This window comes from Periplaneta americana, chromosome 1 (assembly GCF_040183065.1).
Source record: "Periplaneta americana isolate PAMFEO1 chromosome 1, P.americana_PAMFEO1_priV1, whole genome shotgun sequence".
Classification (NCBI taxonomy): Eukaryota; Metazoa; Arthropoda; class Insecta; order Blattodea; family Blattidae; genus Periplaneta; species Periplaneta americana.
In genome coordinates this window covers 129,988,453-130,007,576 of record NC_091117.1, presented here as the reverse complement: position 1 = coordinate 130,007,576, position 19,124 = coordinate 129,988,453, and the positions used below count along the sequence as shown (strand labels likewise).

The following is a 19,124-nucleotide window of genomic DNA, read 5'->3' as shown; positions in this document are numbered from 1 at the left end:
TCCACCATACCATCGGATTGTGGGTGGAGGGGAGTGGTCCTGGTTTTATGCACCCCCAGACGCTCGAACAATTCTCCCATCAGGTTGGATTCGAAGTTGCGCCCCTGATCGCTATGCAATTCCCGGGGCACCCCGAATCGGCAGATGAAGTTCTCAAGCAGCGCGTCGGCCACCGTCGAAGCCTCTTGGTTGGGAATCGCGTACACCTCTGGCCATTTTGTGAAGTAATCCATGGCGACTAGCAGGTAGCGGTTCCCGCGATCCGTGACCGGGAGCGGTCCAGCAACGTCGATGGCGATCCTCTCAAAAGGAGCTCCCACGTTGTACTGCTGCATGGCTCCCCTGCTGCGGGTCCTTGGTCCGCGACTGGCTGCACAGGTGTCGCATCTTCGGCACCATTGTTCCGTGTCGGTTCTCTGATGCAACCAATAGAACCTCTGCCTTAACTTGTCCAGCGTCCTGTTGGCTCCCAGGTGGCCTCCAGTCACTCCAGCATGAGTCTCCTCCAGCACTTCCTTCACCTTGCCCCTGGGCAGGACAAGCTGTTCTATGCGGGTCCTTCCATCGGCCGTCTCCCAAATCCTCTTCAGGATACCGTCCTTGACAGTGAAGGATTCCCACTGGGCCCAGTAGCTCTTGTAAGTGGTGCTGCGGTTGGCGATATCGGCCCATACTGGTCTCTGGCCGGACTCCACATCACGTAGTAACTGTCCAGTGTTTGGGTCCTCCAGCTGCTCCCTCCTTATGGCGGCGTTATCCCATCCTGGGCTCGGCTGGGCGGCAATTGCTCGGACTGTGTGGGCGCCATCCCGCTCTTCTACTTTCAGGCAGTGTTTGCAGCCATCCGGGGACGGACGTCGTGATAGGGCATCAGCGTTGGAATGTTTCTTCCCTTGTCAGTGTTCAGAGGTGAAGTTGTACTCCTGCAGGCGTTGAACCCAACGGGCGGTCTGCCCCTCCAGATTCTTGAAGCCCAATAGCCAGGTGAGTGCAGAATGGTCTGTCCTCAGATGGAATTCCTGGCCATACAAATATTTGTGGAAGTGCTTCAGGGCTTCCACAATGGCAAGAAGTTCTCTACGCGTCACACAGTAGTTTCTCTCAGCCTTGGATAGTGTTCGGCTGAAGTAGGCAATCACCCTCTCTTGCCCGTCCTGTTCCTGAGAGAGTACTCCGCCGATGCCTACGTTGCTAGCGTCCGTGTCGAGCGTGAACTTCCTTCCAGGGATGGGATATCCCAGTACAGGAGCAGTGCAGAGCGCCTCTTTCAGCGACTGGAAGGATGACTCCGCCTCGTCTGTCCACTGGAATTGTCGTTTCTCCTCGGTCAGCTGGGTTAGAGGCTTAGCGATGTTGGCGTACCCAGCTACGAACCTTCTGTAATAAGTGCAGAGGCCGAGAAAGCGGCGCAGCTCCTGCTTGTCCCTCGGTCTCGGCCATCCTCTGACGGCTTGTAGCTTCTCCGGGTCCGTGGCCACTCCGTTGGTCCCTACTACGTGTCCCAAGTAGTTGACCTTCTTCTGGAATAGATGACATTTCTTCGGGTTCAACTTCAGTCTGGCTTGTCGCAATCTCTCGAACACTTTCCTCAGGTTCAACAGCTGTTCGTTGAAAGTCTTGCCCACCACAATGACGTCATCAAGGTACAGCAAACAGGTGTCGTATGTCAGGCTTCTCATTACGGACTCCATTAGTCTCTGGAATGTAGCCGGGGCGTTGCAGAGGCCGAACGGCATAACGGTGAACTGCCATAGTCCCTGGCCTGTAGAGAATGCCGTTTTCTCCTTGTCCTCAGGATGTAGCGCCACCTGCCAGTATCCTGACTTGAAATCCAACGTCGAGAACCACTCTGCTCCGGCCAGGGTGTCCAAGGTGTCGTCAATTCGTGGAAGCGGAAAGCAGTCCTTCTTGGTGACGTCATTCAGTCTTCTGTAGTCCACGCAGAAACGCAGGTCCCTATTCTTCTTCTTCACCAGCACCACAGGTGATGACCAAGGGCTGTCGGATTCCTCGATGACCCCTCTTGCTTTCATGCCCTCCAGTTGGCTGTCAATCTCCCTCTGTTTAGCTAGAGGGACCCGTCGAGGAGGTTGTCTGATTGGGCGAGCATTTCCGGTGTCGATGCTGTGCTGAACTTTCTCCGTTCTCCCGTAGTCGTTTTCAGACAGACTGAACACGTCCTGAAATTCTGTCAGTAGATCGTGGACTTGTCTTCTTTCTCTTTTGCTTAAATTCGCCGGCAATTCTCGAGCCAGCTCTTTCAGTGATGGGTCTAGAACTGGACGTGGTCGGTGACACTCCTCGTTATCTGCCAGCGACGTCACAGACACAACCGGCTCGACGTTACCTAGTACAGTTCCACTAGGCACCTCCTTGTCCCGATTGGTGACATTCAGGACCCTCACCGGTACCACCTTCTGATTCGGGAGTAGGGATCTGGCCACATAAACCCCATCTATCGGAGTTGTTTGCGAATCGAGGAGCAGGTTTCTCTTAGGTTGTCCGTCCAGTCTTGCCGTCACCACCATCTCGCAGCCTGCCGGGATTGTCACATGATTCTTCAGGGTGAGTCTGCTGGCCATGGGTTGGTCTTCGACGTCCCTCAGGAACACTTCATCCTGACCAAAACGCAGGATACGGCGCCTGACGTCCACCGTTGCATCGAAGATCCGCATGGCGTCGAGTCCCAGGATGACGTCTTCAGTGATGTTGGCGACGAACACCCACATCTCCAGTCTCCTCTTTCCCAATGTCAGATCCATGAAAAACCTCCTTCTGGATGGGCAGGTTCTCGCCTGAGGCAGTACGTAGCTCATACCGGCGCAGCGGCGTCCTCCCAGGTAGGCCACGCACGACTTCCGGTCTGGCGATAGTGAGCGACGCCCCGGTGTCTACCAGTACTCTGCATGGGCGGCCTCTTATCCATCCGTCAGCAATCAGCCCATCGTCGCATCTTCTGTTAACCGTCTTCAAGATCAGCCGAGGGGATGGTGATGACGGCGCCGACGTGCCCCTCATCGCATCGGCCCCTTTTAGTTTTCCTGTTTGTGACCAGATCGGTCACAGTCCCTCCTCAGGTGCCCAGGCTCGCCGCAGGATCAGCAGGTAGGCAATCCTCGTCTTCGTCGCTCGGGTGATTTTGGTTGACGGTCCTCGACGTCGGCCGCCGCGACGCTCCTAATCCGGTGCGATGCCGAGACGTTCGCAGTCAACTTGGCTGCCTCCATCCTGAGGGCCGCCGCCAGAGCTGCGTTGATGGTGCGATGCTCTGCTAAGAGTAGCTGTTGTTTTATTTCCGGGTCTCGAACTCCGCTGCCGAAGGTGTAGGCCGCCTCTCCAGCGATGAAATCATTAGGTAGGCCCCTGAGGGCCTTATGGGCCAGTTGTTCCACCGCCATCGCGAATTCTTGTAGGGACTCGCCTGACTTTTGGACCCTCGTTTTTAGCTGGGTCCTAAATGCTGCAGCAAGTTGATGGTCACCATAACGTCCCTCCAGGGCCGCCATTATCTCAGCGGCTGTCCCATCTTCTGGAACGCTGTGAAGAATCTCCGACGTCTGTCCCTGAAGCGCGGCCAGCAGCTGAGTGGTTTTCTCTGCTGGCGTCCACCCATTGTGCTCTGCGATGGCCTCGAACTGGCGACGGAATATCGCCCAAGACGTCGTACCGTCGAACTTCGGCGTCTTGACGTTGTGATGTCTGGCTGAAGGCGATGATTCCGCAGGGCCACTATATGGAGTCCTCAACTCTGTGGCCGCTTCTTGCATGGCACGTCGAACCTCCTCGGCAACTATCTGTTTATGTTCTCTAGCCTGGCGATCCACCAACGCGAGAATGTGCTTGTTTTCCTCAGCGTGTTTGTCCATCATCTCACTCGTCTTGTCCAGCAACTCGCTCGTCTGCTCTTGACGACGCTCGAGATCACGGATTTTGCCATCGAAATGGTCTACATCCTGTCTCAACTCGGCTACTGTCTCGTTTATAGTTGTAAAATTCTGGTTTAGTTTATCCAAATCGGCCTTAAGTTCGTCTTTTACGATGGCGACAATTCCATCTACGTGGGCCGAAACGCTTCCAATTTGCGTAGTGACGTCATCTTTCACTCCGCTTATGTCGCCTTTCACTCCGCTTATGTCGCCTTTCACTCCGCTTATATCGTTCTTCACCTCACTGATGTGCTTGTTTATGTCGTCTTTCATTTTTGCTTTTACATCACTTATGTCCTTTTTCATTTCAGCTTTCATTTCCGCGATGGCTTGCAGGATCTGCTGTAGGTTCTCCATTGTCGATAATGTCCCGATTCTGACACCAATGTAAATTTATTTGACTCACAACAATAGGATTTTATTCTTCCAACAATAATTCCTTTCTACAATTCGCCTTAAACGCTCTCGTCAACAATTGGATTTTCACTCAACACAATATTCGTTATAAAACTCCACCGACGACAATGACAATTTACTTGGACTAGTACGAACAACAATGAACTGTTAATCTTAACTAATATTTACAAAGCACTATTTACAAATCAGAACTATCAGTTCTCAGTTCACAGTTCTTCTATCTCAGTCACTCGAGTTCACAGTATCTCGAACCACAGACCTCCAGAGACAGTTCACTGTACTCGAACTCAGGTCCCTCCAACTGCGGTCCACTGCACTCGAACTCAGGCCTTCGGCTGCTGACGCAGTTGCGGACGCACACTCGAGTCGAACTCCGGTGCACAAGACTGGCTTCCTTGCTCTGGCTTTCTCACTGACTGGCTGACTAATCAACTGAAAACTCTGCTCTAGTTCGCTGGCGCTTCTTCTTTTATAGCAAAATCATAGTTGCGAGAAATTTCTACAGGTGTGTAGAGAATTATCTGGATATCTCCACTTCGACGGACTTCTCGAAGAGTCGGGAAGGTCCGTTCCCCATTCACTGCGTACGCAGCAGTTGCGCGCGCACTCTCGCTCCACTCTCTCGCCGCGTTGGCCCTTTCCCCTCTCCGCCGCGCGCCATTCCTCCGTGCTCCGCGCGATCTGCTTTCTTGCGGGACGCTGGTCGTGAGTCCGAATCTCACGTCGCTGTCACAATATAATTTATATTTTTCGTAACCGGTTCTGCACGATTCTATAACCTACCCATAACTCCATTGAAGATTTCGAAGGAGTCCGCGAAAATATTGATCTATGAAAAGGGGTCCGTAGTGCTTATAAGCAGACCTGGCGGTTTCGATTCCGTGGACGTAAGGTTAATGGTACATTTACTATAGCGTACTAGATGTTAGTCGCGTGGCATGAGCAGACGGTCATATAAACAAAGGTGTGTGTGCATCGGTGGGGTGAACTATCTGCTGTGTACACGAACAATTTTAACAGACTACAAGTTGTTCCTAAAACAGGTAGTCAAGGCTAAGTTACACATCCCTGTTATGATACATAACTTGAAATAACATTAAATCTTTACATATCTTACTTATATATCTACAATTCTACATATTAAGAGAACAACATATGAATAATTTAAATAAATTATGTAGATAACTTATCTAGTCGACTTTCCGAAAAGTCGATGTGCACACATTTTCGAAATGCATTACGATTGTAATTCGATATTTTTCCCTTTTCCTATATTCTTTAAATGATTGTACCATGAAATAACGGGTGTTTGTGTTCTTACAGAACTTCAAACGTTGAACATTCAAAAATGCTTTACGGTAGGTTTTTTTATTTTCTTTAATTTTATACAACTCTCTGGAAAAGTCAATTTTGCTGTCCGGTTTTGTTTGTAACTTGCAATGCATGTCTGTAGCATCCTTATTTTCATTAATGCAATATTTATCTTATCATATTGTATTATAGTAGTATTACAATGGACCTATTTAATTGCGTTTTTGTCCTCTTGAAACTGAACGACAAACTTTGCACTGAATTGCTTACTGTCCAGTTCCTTCACAATATTTTACTTCATATTTATTTGCTGGAACATACTGTTTCCGCTGTATGCACTGAACAACTGAACTCCTAGTAACTTCATATAATACCTCCTCCTTAAGATCACTGTAATCAGTGGTTGTTTATGCTCAGTGTATACAGGTATTGCATGACGTAGACGAGTAGTCGTAACCCTATGTGCACATAACTTGTTTTTTTTTTTAATTTATTTTTTGCCTTCTTTCTACTTATCTACAGTGCGGTTTTGAACTCCCGACCACGACCATTTGCTCATACGGGGGTCATTTCTTTAATTTATATTTCTGTTTTATATGTAATAGTTTTTAATGTAAGATCTTTTAATATATATAATAATAAATAAAACATATGCAATCACGTCTTATTTGGGTTCCGAAACCGCCAGCCCTGCTTATAACTTTGAGAACCACTGCACTAGATTTGCATTAACGTGCGTTTGCTTACATAGTAGTGGGTATTGATCAGAGATAATATCAAAATTGCAGCCGAGCAGAGCATAGGTTATTATGAATCTAAGAAAAAGAAACCGTGGTTTGATGAAGATTGTTGCACGGTAGTAGAAAGAAAATTGAAATTCTTACAGGATCCAGTTGAGGCGAATAAAGATATTTATTTCAATGAAAGACGGGAAGCAAGTCGTACACTTAGGGGGGGGGGAAGAGAGAGAGAGAGAGAGAGATTACTTGAAGGAAAAATTCAATGAGCTAGAAACAAGTAGTAAGAATGTAAACATTAGAGATTTATGTAAGGGCATAAAAGAATTTAAGAATGGATATCAGGCAAGGGTAAATTGGCCAAGGATAAGAATGGTGACTTGCTTGCAGGTTCTCATTCAATCCTGAACAGTGAAAAGGCATCATTAACTTGCACAACAGGCATGTGTGGGCGGATGTAAATCCTCGTATACAATTAGATCTTGGCTATCAGCACAGGTTTAGTGTAAATACAGTATCTTGGCAGAGATAATTGGTGACTAATTAATTGGGCCTTATATGTTATACTGCCAAATAGGTTAACCGGAGCTAGGTACCGCATTGCAAATTGCAAATTCTACTAGAAGCGATTCACTGTGCATTCGTTAGGAAATGTGGCTTCAACATGACGGAGCTCCATCCTAATTTGATACCATTGTGCGGAGATTCTTATGTTACTTATCCAGGTCGATGAATTGGCAGAGGATGCCCTTTTTCATGGCCTGTACAGATCTTACACCTTTGAATTATTCCCTATCGGATTGTATTAAGCATACTATGTATGAAACTCCAATAGAATCGCGTCTACTGCTGAAATACGTACACAGCCAGGCATTTTTGAAGCTGTGGGCCCATTCATTTGCACCGTCAATGTATGCTGTGCAATGAAGTTGAGGTCGAAAGTTCGAAATCATTTATAATGCATGTGTTGCTCTTCTTGATTCGATTTTTTTCTTTTTTTTTTTTTTTTTAAGAATTACATCTAATTGTTGTGTCCCATTCTTTCCAGTATGGCAACACACTTTTGAAATAATCACTTCTCAAGTGTAGTCTTATTTTGACGCCCCATATCGCCCAAACTGTTTCTCCAGACGTGGATTCCCTCTTGAAAAATTATCTGTTTGCTGTTCTGCACAACATATAAGTGCTGTCGGTCTTTTTAAAACTCCCTGCAATTTTATAATAATAACTAGCCGTACCCGTGCGCTCCGCTGCACCCGTTAGAAATAAATATAAAGTAATTACATAATTAAAATAGGACATTTGATCCAGGGAACATTCGTGCTTGATAGAAGGATAAATCGTTTAATATGTTACTTAATTTAAATTGTATTTAAATAATTAAATTGCGATCATTTTGGTCCAGAGACCACTCATTTGGTGCAATGACAATTCCTGTAACATGTTTCTTAATTTTTATTACATGCAACCATAGTTTAATGAAGATTGACATCATTTAGATTTAATGTGTACATAAACATTATTTTAAGAAATACAGGACACGAATATTCAGAATAGCCTATCAAGTTTTCTGTGCATAAGAAGCTATTTTAATCTTACCTGTTCTCGATTCATTCAGAAGTTACTGTAATAACATTATAGCATTATGTCCATCTAGAGAAACTGCACTTTCCAATGGTGAAGTAAGAATTAATTATACAAATCGGTTAATTTAGCGTCCGATATTACTTCATACAAACACAGAAACATTCTCTGTAGGCTATGTTTCATAGCTTTCGATTGTTGTTGTCCAAGGCCCCATATAGACGAAGTCATTTGTTTTTTATTTCATTACACCGCCTTAGATGGCAGTTATTTTAATTTTAAAACTCATTTATCTCATTAAATATCAGTCCTATCAAAATTTTGCAAAGAATAAAACTTATCGGAAATAATGTTTAAAGAAACGTTTATGTAATATTTTTCACAAAAGTCAATAATAAGCGAGATATTTCGATTTAATTCAGGACCCCTTATAACCCCCCTTTTAAATAACGTATTTTGAATGTCATATAGCCTAAAATCTAAGTTACAACGAACTTAATTTATATTCCAATTTTAATCGAAATCCGTTCAGCCATTATCGCGTGAAAAGGTAACAAACATCCAGACAGACAGACAGACAGACAAACAGACAAACAAAAATTTCAAAAAAGCGATTTTCGGTTTCAGGATGGTTAATTATACATGTTAACACCAATTATTTTTGGAAAATCGAAAATTACCAGAAAAATTTTGGCTACAGATTTATTATTATTATTATTATTATTATTATTATTATTATTATTATTATTATTATTATTGTTATTATTATTGTTGTTATTATTGTTGTTATTATTATTGTTATTATTATTGTTATTGTTATTGTTATTATTATTGTTATTATTATTATTATTATTATTATTATTATTATTATTATGTAACTGATCCATGTAATCATTCCCTGTTTTAGGACACCAAGTAGATGGAATATGGCACACTGCGATAGTGGCGTATGGCAGGGAATACTTCTTTGGATCGGGTGGGGTCCAAAGTTGTCGACCGGTGAGTACCAACAAATTATTTGTATTTTAGGCTTGTGATATCATTCCATGGATTGAATAGATTCGGAACATTTATCTCTTGATTTCTCTGTGTACCTCTTATTTTACGTACAAAGAGATATTATTGCGTCTATGTACTTATAACTTCGTATCTACATAATTCATACGATTAAGTTACAGCTAGTACTGATAAGATCTCCAATGATTTTCGAATTTAGAGTATGAATTGAGTTGAATAGAATTTTTATTTCTTCATTTACGTATGTACGTAGGCCTGCATTTGAATGCCTATTATGCGCCATGGCTCCTACAAAAGACTTTCCGGTTTCGAAAACATGTGATTTACGTTCTATGAATCTGAGGTGCATGAAAATAGTACCAATGGAAAGCGAAACTCAAAAAGTTTTGTTCCTTACCTTAAAGATGTTCAATATGTCCATCTTGGTAACACGGCACACATAAAGCCTATAGTCAAGTTCCACGTAGATACGCGGATTTTCCGACCCCCAGATTCTGAGGTTAGGTCTATTCACCTTACCAGAAAGATGAAAAGTGACTTCGTCAGAAAACACCGCGGAACGAATACATTCATCATCGTTTTTAATTAAAGTCTGCATATTTATTCAGAAATTTCTTTGTAGCACTTTGTCCTCTGGTTTTAGGGCTTGCAGCAACTGTAGTCGGTTCGGATGAAATCGCAACCGCTTGCGAAGAATCTTGCCTTAAAATCAATGTACCATTTACGGATTGTAGGCCCACTGGGTGGACCTGCATCACACTTTGTCCGGTAATGCCGTTGCATTTTAATAACCGACCGGTTCACATGAAAATCAAGCTTTTCTGTCCTCTATAGCAGCCATTTCACCTTAAGAATGAACAAATTTGTTTATATGCGTTATTATGAGGCAGTGTTACCAATTAGGAAAACGGTGTTGCCACAACTAAACTTTTTGAGTTTCTTTTTATATGGTGCTATTGTCATGCACCTCAGATTCATAGAACGTAGATTACATGTGTTCGAAACCTGAAAACTCTTTTGTAGGAACCCTTATAATTGAATTTACTACACTTTTACAGTTTGATTAAAGCTTTTAACATCTCGAAATTAATGGTATTTATTGAAATGAGAAATATATATCGAAATTAATGTCATTTCGATACAGATGATCATTGCATAATAACTTCATTTCAGTATGGTCGTAGAAAAAATGTTTTGAAACTATGTTGCCAACTGATTCTTTTACTACACATCAGTTGCATCTTGTTTGGGAAGTCGGGATAGACGAACGGATAACAATGTGCACCAGTATGCATGAAGACCTCGGTTCGACTGTCCATTTTTTTTTTAATTTAACACTTATGCCACATTTACAATCTGTCTACAATACACAGTAAGTAAATATTATAAAAGAATATGACGTGAGTGGAGATGTTATCCCATGACAACACTCCAAAAGAAAAATAACAATGTTTCAAATAGCTGTAGTAAAAATGAATAGAAGGTCAAGAGCATTGGTCCTTTTAAGTCTTCTTACTGTTTGACTATTATCCAGCAAATTTAATGCATAATGATTGGGATGTTGATTTAATCGGTGCAGATATTTTTTACTGACCTTGGAGATTTCTTCTTTCATAGTTGAAATGTTTACGTCACGATGAATGACATAATTACGGACATACCATGGTGCAATGACAATGGAACGTAAAGTTGTACACTGAAACCTCTGCAGTATTTCAATGTTTGAGTTGCTAGCAATTCCCCACAGTTGAATGCCGTATGTCCAGATTGGTTTCAGTATGACTTTATAAACAAGAAGTTTATTTTCTAATGACAGTTTTGATTTAGGTCCCAATAACCAATAGATTTTTGATGTTTTAAAGTTTAATTCTTTACGTTTAGTTTCAATATGTTTACGTCATGTTAATCGACGATCTAAATGCATACCTAAATATTTAATATCGTCTGCTTCGGGAAGTTCTTTGTTGTAAAGTTGTCCATGTTTACACTTATGTGTAATTATTATTTAATTACTTTTACTGTTGAATATGTTTTACATTATTATGTTTTTATTATTATTTTATCAATTTGGATTCAGAGGAACTATATAATCAGTTTTGACAATGGAAACATCGGTATATTAGAAGATTAGAAGTTAATTGTGATCTAATACTACTAAGGTTTAAAATCATCCGTCCTCAGGTGAGGTTGACCACTGGGATCCGGAATTAATAAACATAAAAGATAAAGGGGAAATGAAACGGGCAAAATACGGATTAGATTTGTACATTAAAACAAAAATTTACGTGTTAATATATAGATGATAGTGTAAAATTTGAAGAGAGGCCTTCAGAATTTCCATTACAATCTTCTGAACCTCATAAAAGGGAATTTTAAAGGATTTAAGAATATTACATGTACATTTTGGTAAACAACCTCTCGCTCCAAATAGTAAGCCTGCAACATCCCAGTTGTAAAGCGAAATGCTATATTTTTCACTGAGGTATGGAAGACAAGGTACAGATTTAGCTCGCTTGTCATCATTAATCTGCAGTGCTTGATTTGTGTCTCGTTCAAATCAAATCGTAGGGTCTAAGACCATCGCTTTCTGGGTTCTTCTATTGATGGCAATTATATTGACTCTTCTATGAGAATCATCTTCAGACACACAATGAATCTCCTCATGTACTTTCCATCCTCTGTTTCTTAGCAGGTTAGCAATTGCTGTACGGACACGATGGTGTCTGTTGTTACGCAGTAGCTCTCCCTTCTTACAGAACCCCAGTACGTGGCCAAGTGTTTCAGTCTCGCTGCAGCCGGGATGGCGACAACGGATAGTACTGAAGGTTCTGCCAGGGACAGATCTCACTGCGGTGACGTTGCAAGATATCTTGATGGCATTGATGTATTCCGAGGACGAAAGACACTTTTTAGAGGAGATCCAGGAGTTGGCTTTGGGGCATTCTTCAAATGCACAGACACATTTGCCTTTATGTGGGAGCTGGCACTATGACTGGAATGATTGTTTTCTGAGAATTTCTCTGAGATGTTTTCCTTTAGTTTGAGGAGTGACGCTGTGTGGAGCAATCTTCAGGCGCGTGAGAGATGTTTTCTTCTCCTCTTCTAGATTTCTCATGTGATGTAGATGTGCATCATTCACGTGTTCCAGTCGCCTACAGATGTTATAGTGTTGAATACTGGCTTCCCATTCAGCTCTCAGAATTCCATGACCTCTTACGTTCTTCGATGCATACAGCATGGCATTCGGAGTGTCATGTGGGAGGGACAATATTTCCTTGATTACACTTCTGACAATTTTATCAATATTTTTCAAAAAATTTTCAGGAAGTTGGTTGAGTGGAGCGCATTGCAAGGGATAAACAAGACCTGGCCATATATATTCGTTAATTATTTTCATTTTTTGGCCTGGTTTTAACAATATGCATCGGACGAGATTATTGAGATCATATGACAAATTAGTTATTTTCTTTTTATCTAACTTTATTTCGTCATTAAAATCAACACCCAGGTATTTGATGCTTTCTAACTTGTTTTTCAAACTTTGAATAACAGACCCACGTAACGATGTAAGTTCTCCTGGCGACAATTTTCCTTCTTTAATTATAATACATTTACTTTTGTGGGGATTAATTTCAAGGCCTATTTCTGCTAGCTTACTCTCTGCCAGATTGATAAGTTCAACCGCTGATCTCTCGTCTTTTCCGATTAAAGCCAAATCATCTGCAAATGCAAATGCACTTACGCAAGGCAGGTCAGTGTTAACAGCATAACCGTACTGCTTACTGATTTGATTTATAAATATCGAGAAGGCCTTCGATAGCGTAGATTGTAAACAATTTTTCTGGTGTATGAAGAACTTTGAAATTAGTTGGAAAGAGAGGCATTTAATAAACATCTGTATAAAACAATAAAAGTTCAGTCGAAATTAAAAGAAGAATTGCTTTAACTAAACAAGCCTTCATTAATAAAAGTAATCTATTATTGACCTGTCGCCATATAAATGTTCAAATAAGGAAAACATTTATGACAAATTGTTATGTGAAATGTTATTATATGGAATCAAAAGTTGGGAAATTGGAAATAAAGAAAAGTGCAGTAATGCCTTGAAATAACGGAAATGTGGATTTGGCTCAGAATGTTACCAATCAGCTAGAGAGAGAAATGGTTAAATACTGTCAGTTTTAAATTAACTGAAAGTAGAATATCAGTGAAAAAATTAGAGAGGAGAAAAATTAAATTCATTGATAGAATTATACGTTTTAGTTATAATATATCGGAAAAATGGAGGAGAAAATTATTAGCAGAAAGAGAAAGACCGAGAAAAAATTACTCGTACTCCAAATATATGCTTACTACAATAATATGTAGCAACTATGATAAATTTAAAATAACGGTAGAGGAAAAAGAGACATCATTGAAGCGATCGGGCAAAGCCTTTAAAATTAATTATCTTAATATTGAATTTCATGTATGTTTAGAAAACATTTCGCACTTATAACAACCTAAATACTCAGAGGTCGTCAGACGGAAATTTTTTTGTTTAAACATATCTACAGTATATGGATTTCAGTGGAGGACATCAGTGTGATAACTAGAGCCCGGATGTTAGGCAAAATGCCTTTTTTAAACTGAGTGTATGTACAGTAGTGGCAAAAAAACCGGACCGACCCTTGTAGCTGATTTCAGAGCCTTATTCACTCCAGAGAATGATAGACAGGTAACTAAGTCTTTTGTGGTTCGAATCCTGCCTGGGAAGGAAACTTTTTTTTTTTCCTTATTCAAATTTATTCCCAATACTTTCCTATTGCTGGAAAAATCCATGTTCTGGGAATAATAAGTAAATTAAGTAGTAAAATATCGCTGCAATCGAAAAGTATTGGGAATAAATTTGAATAAGGAACAAAAACAGTTTCCTTCCCAGGCAGGATTCGAACCACGAAAGTCTTGGTTACCAGTCTATCGTGCTCTGGAGTGAACAAGGCTCTGAAATCAGCTACAAGGGTCGGTCCGGTTTTTTTTTTGCCACTACTGTACAGTATGAAAGACATATTAGAGATAAACACGTTTCCACACATTTAGGAACGATAGGCCCAAATTTTATTTTGCCTTTTTTATTTGCCTATTTTAGATCTCGTTGCCTATTTTAAGGTTAAATGTCTTTTTTTTAGCCTTTTTACGTCGTTATCGTACATTTTATATACTTTAATGCATTTAAAATAAACCGCACATAAATTATGTCAAAAAACAATAAAGAACTGTTGTCCAAATTAAAAATATATATTCACCTCGCACAAATATTTGCTGAGAATATTATTCTCCAGCAATACATATGTTTCCAAGAAGTCGTAAACTTTTCTCCCCTACCGATTCCTCTTTTATGTCATTTAACAAAGATGTTTGAACAGTATAACCCTCAGTCATGGATAAATATATAATAGGATGCGAAACTACGGTCAGCACCATCTGGCGGCGGGGGGTTGAAATAAGATGATCAGCGCCCAGCGTCGTAGGTGGTGAACATTAGAACTACGTGTTGGGTACATTACCCAGAGTTCTCTATTCATCCGTTCGAGATATTGCTCGAGGAGTCGAGATGGCAGACATAAACTTGCTAATAAGTGAATATAAAGTGATACGTGTGTGTATAAGCAGTGTATGTTAAACAGTGATGCTTATGGCAAGTCCCCACACTGCCGGCTGCGCAGAAGATACGACTGGACCCAAATTGAAGCGATCGCTCGCCGCCATCTTGAGGCGGACGGAAAGCAATGCTGATAGAACGCAATCGTAAAACAAACTAAGATTTATTACTATACAACATAAAAATAACCAAACATGAGCCTAAGAGTAACAAGGATAAAGACAAATATAAATCATAAAACGTAATTACTTGCATTCTTGTGGTATAACATCAAACAATCAAAGATATTAATCCTGCAACTGTCAGTCAACTATCTTCGTCGTCTTTGTCATTTGGGGGTATTTATATTTACATAATTCATCATATCCGTAGGATGGGCTTCCTGAAATATATTTCAATAACCGAGTGAGAACATTAACTAATCTTGCACATTGTGTGCATCTTGCGGTCGTGAAAATAGCGGATGAAAAGTAATGCTGATAGAACGCAACCGCGAAAGACACTAAGATTTATTACTATACCATAAAAAACAACCAAATATAAACTAAAAGAGTAACAAGGATAAAAACAAATATAAACAGTGAAACGTAATCACCTGCAATCCTATAGTAGTCTACAACAGCATATAATTGAAGAAACTGGAACTGTCAGTCAGTAATCGTCATCTTTGTGAACAACAAATATTAAGCTGTTATGCTAAAACTGTCAAATAAAAATTCTTGTCTTCGTGATTAGGCCTATTCATATTTACACAATTCATCAAATCTGTACCGATGGAGTTCCTGAAATATTTAATTAATCGAGTTAGGACATTAACTTAATCTTGCACACTGTGTGTATTTTGCTTAGGCCTAATAATAAATATTTCAAGAAACAAGGATATGGATCAACTGTTATTATTAAATCGAATATGTGCAAGAATGTCAAAATATTGTAACTTGGCCGTATCTAGATAGTATGAAAATACTTAACCAGATTTATTTGGACTCACTTATTGATTCAAAAATAAAAATGATTTAGAGAGATGCTGTGTAACTATCTTCTTGTGCAAAGCAATACTGGTGGTGAATTGATGGTAGGCTATAAATTTATCGCGTTTAACAGCAGATAACCATTTACTGAGAAGCTCAGGCTTTTGCAATGGAAACCTAAAAAGTTTGCGCTTACTCCTATAAAACATTCTCTTCTATTAACACAATAAATATGTACTAATGTTCTCAGTCATTTTACAATATCCTAATACAATATATGTAACTAACTTACTTGTGAAAAGAAATTTCCGAATCCTTCTTACGTCGATTCGTACAGTTGTATGCGGCACAACTATGCACCATGATTCCACTTACGGAATTTATATAGGAGTACGATGAAAATAAATGATAAAAGAACACTATTTGTACAGTTGTATGCAGCACAAGAGCACACGATGGTTTCACTTATAACAAAGAAATATGATTAAATACTACTATTTGTATAGCCCTCATATGTAGGACAGAACCGGTAGTAGACCTACACTGTGATTTGACGTATATCACAGGAGAACGATTCATTTAAATTATATAAACACTATACACACACACTACTGATTAAATTAATACGCACTTACTCCTAACACATTCAATAATATTGAATAACCTTCTATGTTATTTCAAATTAGGCGGAGTCGTGATGTAAACATATTGTAGTCACATGACACTCACCCTCAAGATGGAGATGCGCGAAAGTGTTCAATTTTTGGTCGAGGAACAGCGCTCGTAGTGAGTCTAGGTTAAACTATAAAACGTCTTTGGCTTATGGACGTTGTAAAAATAGTGTTGTTGAATGTATTGTAAAGTAATAGTAATATAATAAATTGAACTATCTAAGTAGTTCTTGCAGACTTTTCCATTGCTCTGTACATTAAATACCCAAAGAATACAATCCCAAATATCTAACCTTTTTTGCTTTATTTTTGTCTCTGTCTGGTTATATTTTAATTGGGTAGTGTAAAATAGATCGTCTCTTTTATCCTCCTGTTGGCTCCGGTAAGAATTTTCAGTAGAAGATGCTGTGAGGAATAAAAATGTAAATGTTTTATTTTAAATTGGGTTAGTTTTGAATATCGATGAGAGTGGGAGGGAATACTTTCTGCGCAGTTTAACATTTTCGTCACCAGGTGCGGTGCTAAATGCATGGAGTAATTACTCTTTTCGCTACTTGGTGCGCTGCTTGATGTAATAACGCCCTTTCCCCCAACAGGTGGCAGGAAGATCAATTTTCTACAACAGCGCCTCTAGTATGTGTTACGGGAAACTCAGTAAGTTTCGCATCCTATTATATATTCATCCATGCCTCAGTGCTCAGGTCACTTCGGGGTTTACCAGCGAAAGAAATGGGTTGGAGGAAATATTAAAAGCAAGTCTCCAGGTCCCGTTACTGTTGTCGCTTGCACGCACAAGTCACACGTCCTTTGAAGTCTTAATCCCTTCTCACACCCCTCTTTTTGAGACAATACACAGTCGGTTTTTCTCCAGCTCTGAAAGAAAGTGGAGACAGTCCTTCTGAAATAAGTTGTTTCAAGTTTGCTCCATTCACTTTAGTATATAGTATAGAGGTAGAAAGATCTTTTTCCACCATGAGAAACGTTCTCTCTGACAGGCGGTTCACTATGACAGTTGACAACTTAAAAAAGCATCTTGTTGTGACATGTAACCAAGGAAAGTGGGTACCGTATGGGATAGTTTATTAATTATCAAGTATTTGTCTATTTTTGTCTGTTTTCATGAATAATAAATGCCTGTTTCACTGCCTATTTTTACTGTTTTAGTGCCTATATCCCTGCCTATTTTAACGAAAATAAATGCCTAAAGATCCGGGCTCTAGTGATAACAATGAAAAATAATTAAATAATACGGGAGGAAAGTGGAAAGAAAGCAAATCACAAAACTGTCGTCTATGTATAAACCGCAGTGTGATGAAGTCTGCTTTTTAAGTTTATAACGTGATGTGGATTTAATATTAAAATATTGCATTTCTCGTTAGCGACTTCTCCATGTCGGACTAACCTCCGAAGATGTGCACCATGAAGGTATAAACCATAAAAAGCTCAAGTTTTCTGGTATCTTCTGACGAAAGGGACCAGATTTCAATCCTCTGTAGGTATAATTAGATTTATGGTGGACAAATTAATAGTAGGAAGAATTTTTCAAAGCTCTTCGATTTTTCCTGCCATTGGGATTTCATTTTTTTGATCATCTGTTTTTTTTTTTCATTACGTCATTTCTAAATATCTCTGTAGTTTAAGAAGGCCGTTATATTGAGGATCTGAATTGGGATACTTCATTACATGGATCTGCAGCTTTATAGCTTTAATCCTCTGATACATTATGTCTCAACACATTTCGTAATAATTCATCTTCATATCCATTTCGTTTTTTTTTTATTATAATACCGACGTGAAAGTAGTCCTTCTATAATGAAAACTGAAACTTCTCTGAAAATAGAAAACACGTGATTGTAGAGTGGTGAAAATTTCAATGCCATCTTTCCTCCCTCCATACTATACAAACATATCTTTTGAATAGGAACAGTAAAAAAAAAAAAAAAAAAAAAAAAAAACAATATATTTCATATGTTTCGTTAAGCATACGAGTTAATCGTCCATAAATAACTTGGACTGATAATTGAGAAAGTGGAGTAACATTTTAAGAAAGAAAAGAATGTAAACTAAAAGAATCTTGAACTTATGACATCCTCATTAACACTTTCACATCTTTGTCCTAAGCTACACTACAATCTGGCGGAAGAGAGAATATTATACGTATGTTATGCACATATAGAAAGAAGGCGACAGATCGCAACTTTTCGTTATCACTAATTTGGTAACTTTAAATTTATTTATTCTATCTAAATTATTCAAGGCTTGTCCACAATAAACCGGGAACGAGAACGGAAATATTAAAATAAATGTATTTAAATGTTCCCGGGCTCTGGCAATCTTCTCGTTAATTGTGAATACTCACATTTAAACACATTTATTTTAATAATATTTTCGTTCTCGCTCTCGTTGTCGTTTCTGTTCCCAGTTTATTGTGAACCAGCCTTAACTTTCATGCGAAACAGCATTAAAATCCGAAATCCCGGAAGCATATCATCTCGTTGTTAGTTGTGCTACAATGTAATATTAATGTTTTTTGGATGTAAGCCTACTGATCGTGATAGACAATACTTGTAATCGTGTAAAATGTGCGTTTCTAGCCAATGAAAAATAGCAGTGGAAACAGTAGCGTGTATTCGCCGTTGTCTTGAAATAACCTGGAATATATCCAGATTTTAATGTCACATATACTTGGTTGAGTAAAGCCATTTTACAAAATACGCAGCAAAATGTTGGCTGTACATTTAACAAAAAGTGAAAACTTAAATTTAGGAAAACTGTCGGTTGAAAATAAAATATGTGTAAACGTGTTGTACCTATATTGAAGTTGTTTGACATGTTTGTAACTCTATACG

General features: G+C 39.7%; 1 protein-coding gene across 4 annotated transcripts in view; it reads left to right on the top strand.

The window, feature by feature from the left end:
• LOC138700920 (uncharacterized) overlaps window positions 1–19,124 on the top strand; it is a 205,283-nt gene that overhangs the window by 127,284 nt on the left and 58,875 nt on the right. For all 4 annotated transcript variants that reach the window (XM_069827378.1, XM_069827352.1, XM_069827361.1 and 1 more), the window contains exon 3: window positions 8,883–8,974. In XM_069827378.1, coding sequence (XP_069683479.1) covers window positions 8,883–8,974 — 92 coding nt within the window. The remainder of the gene's footprint in view (window positions 1–8,882; window positions 8,975–19,124) is intronic.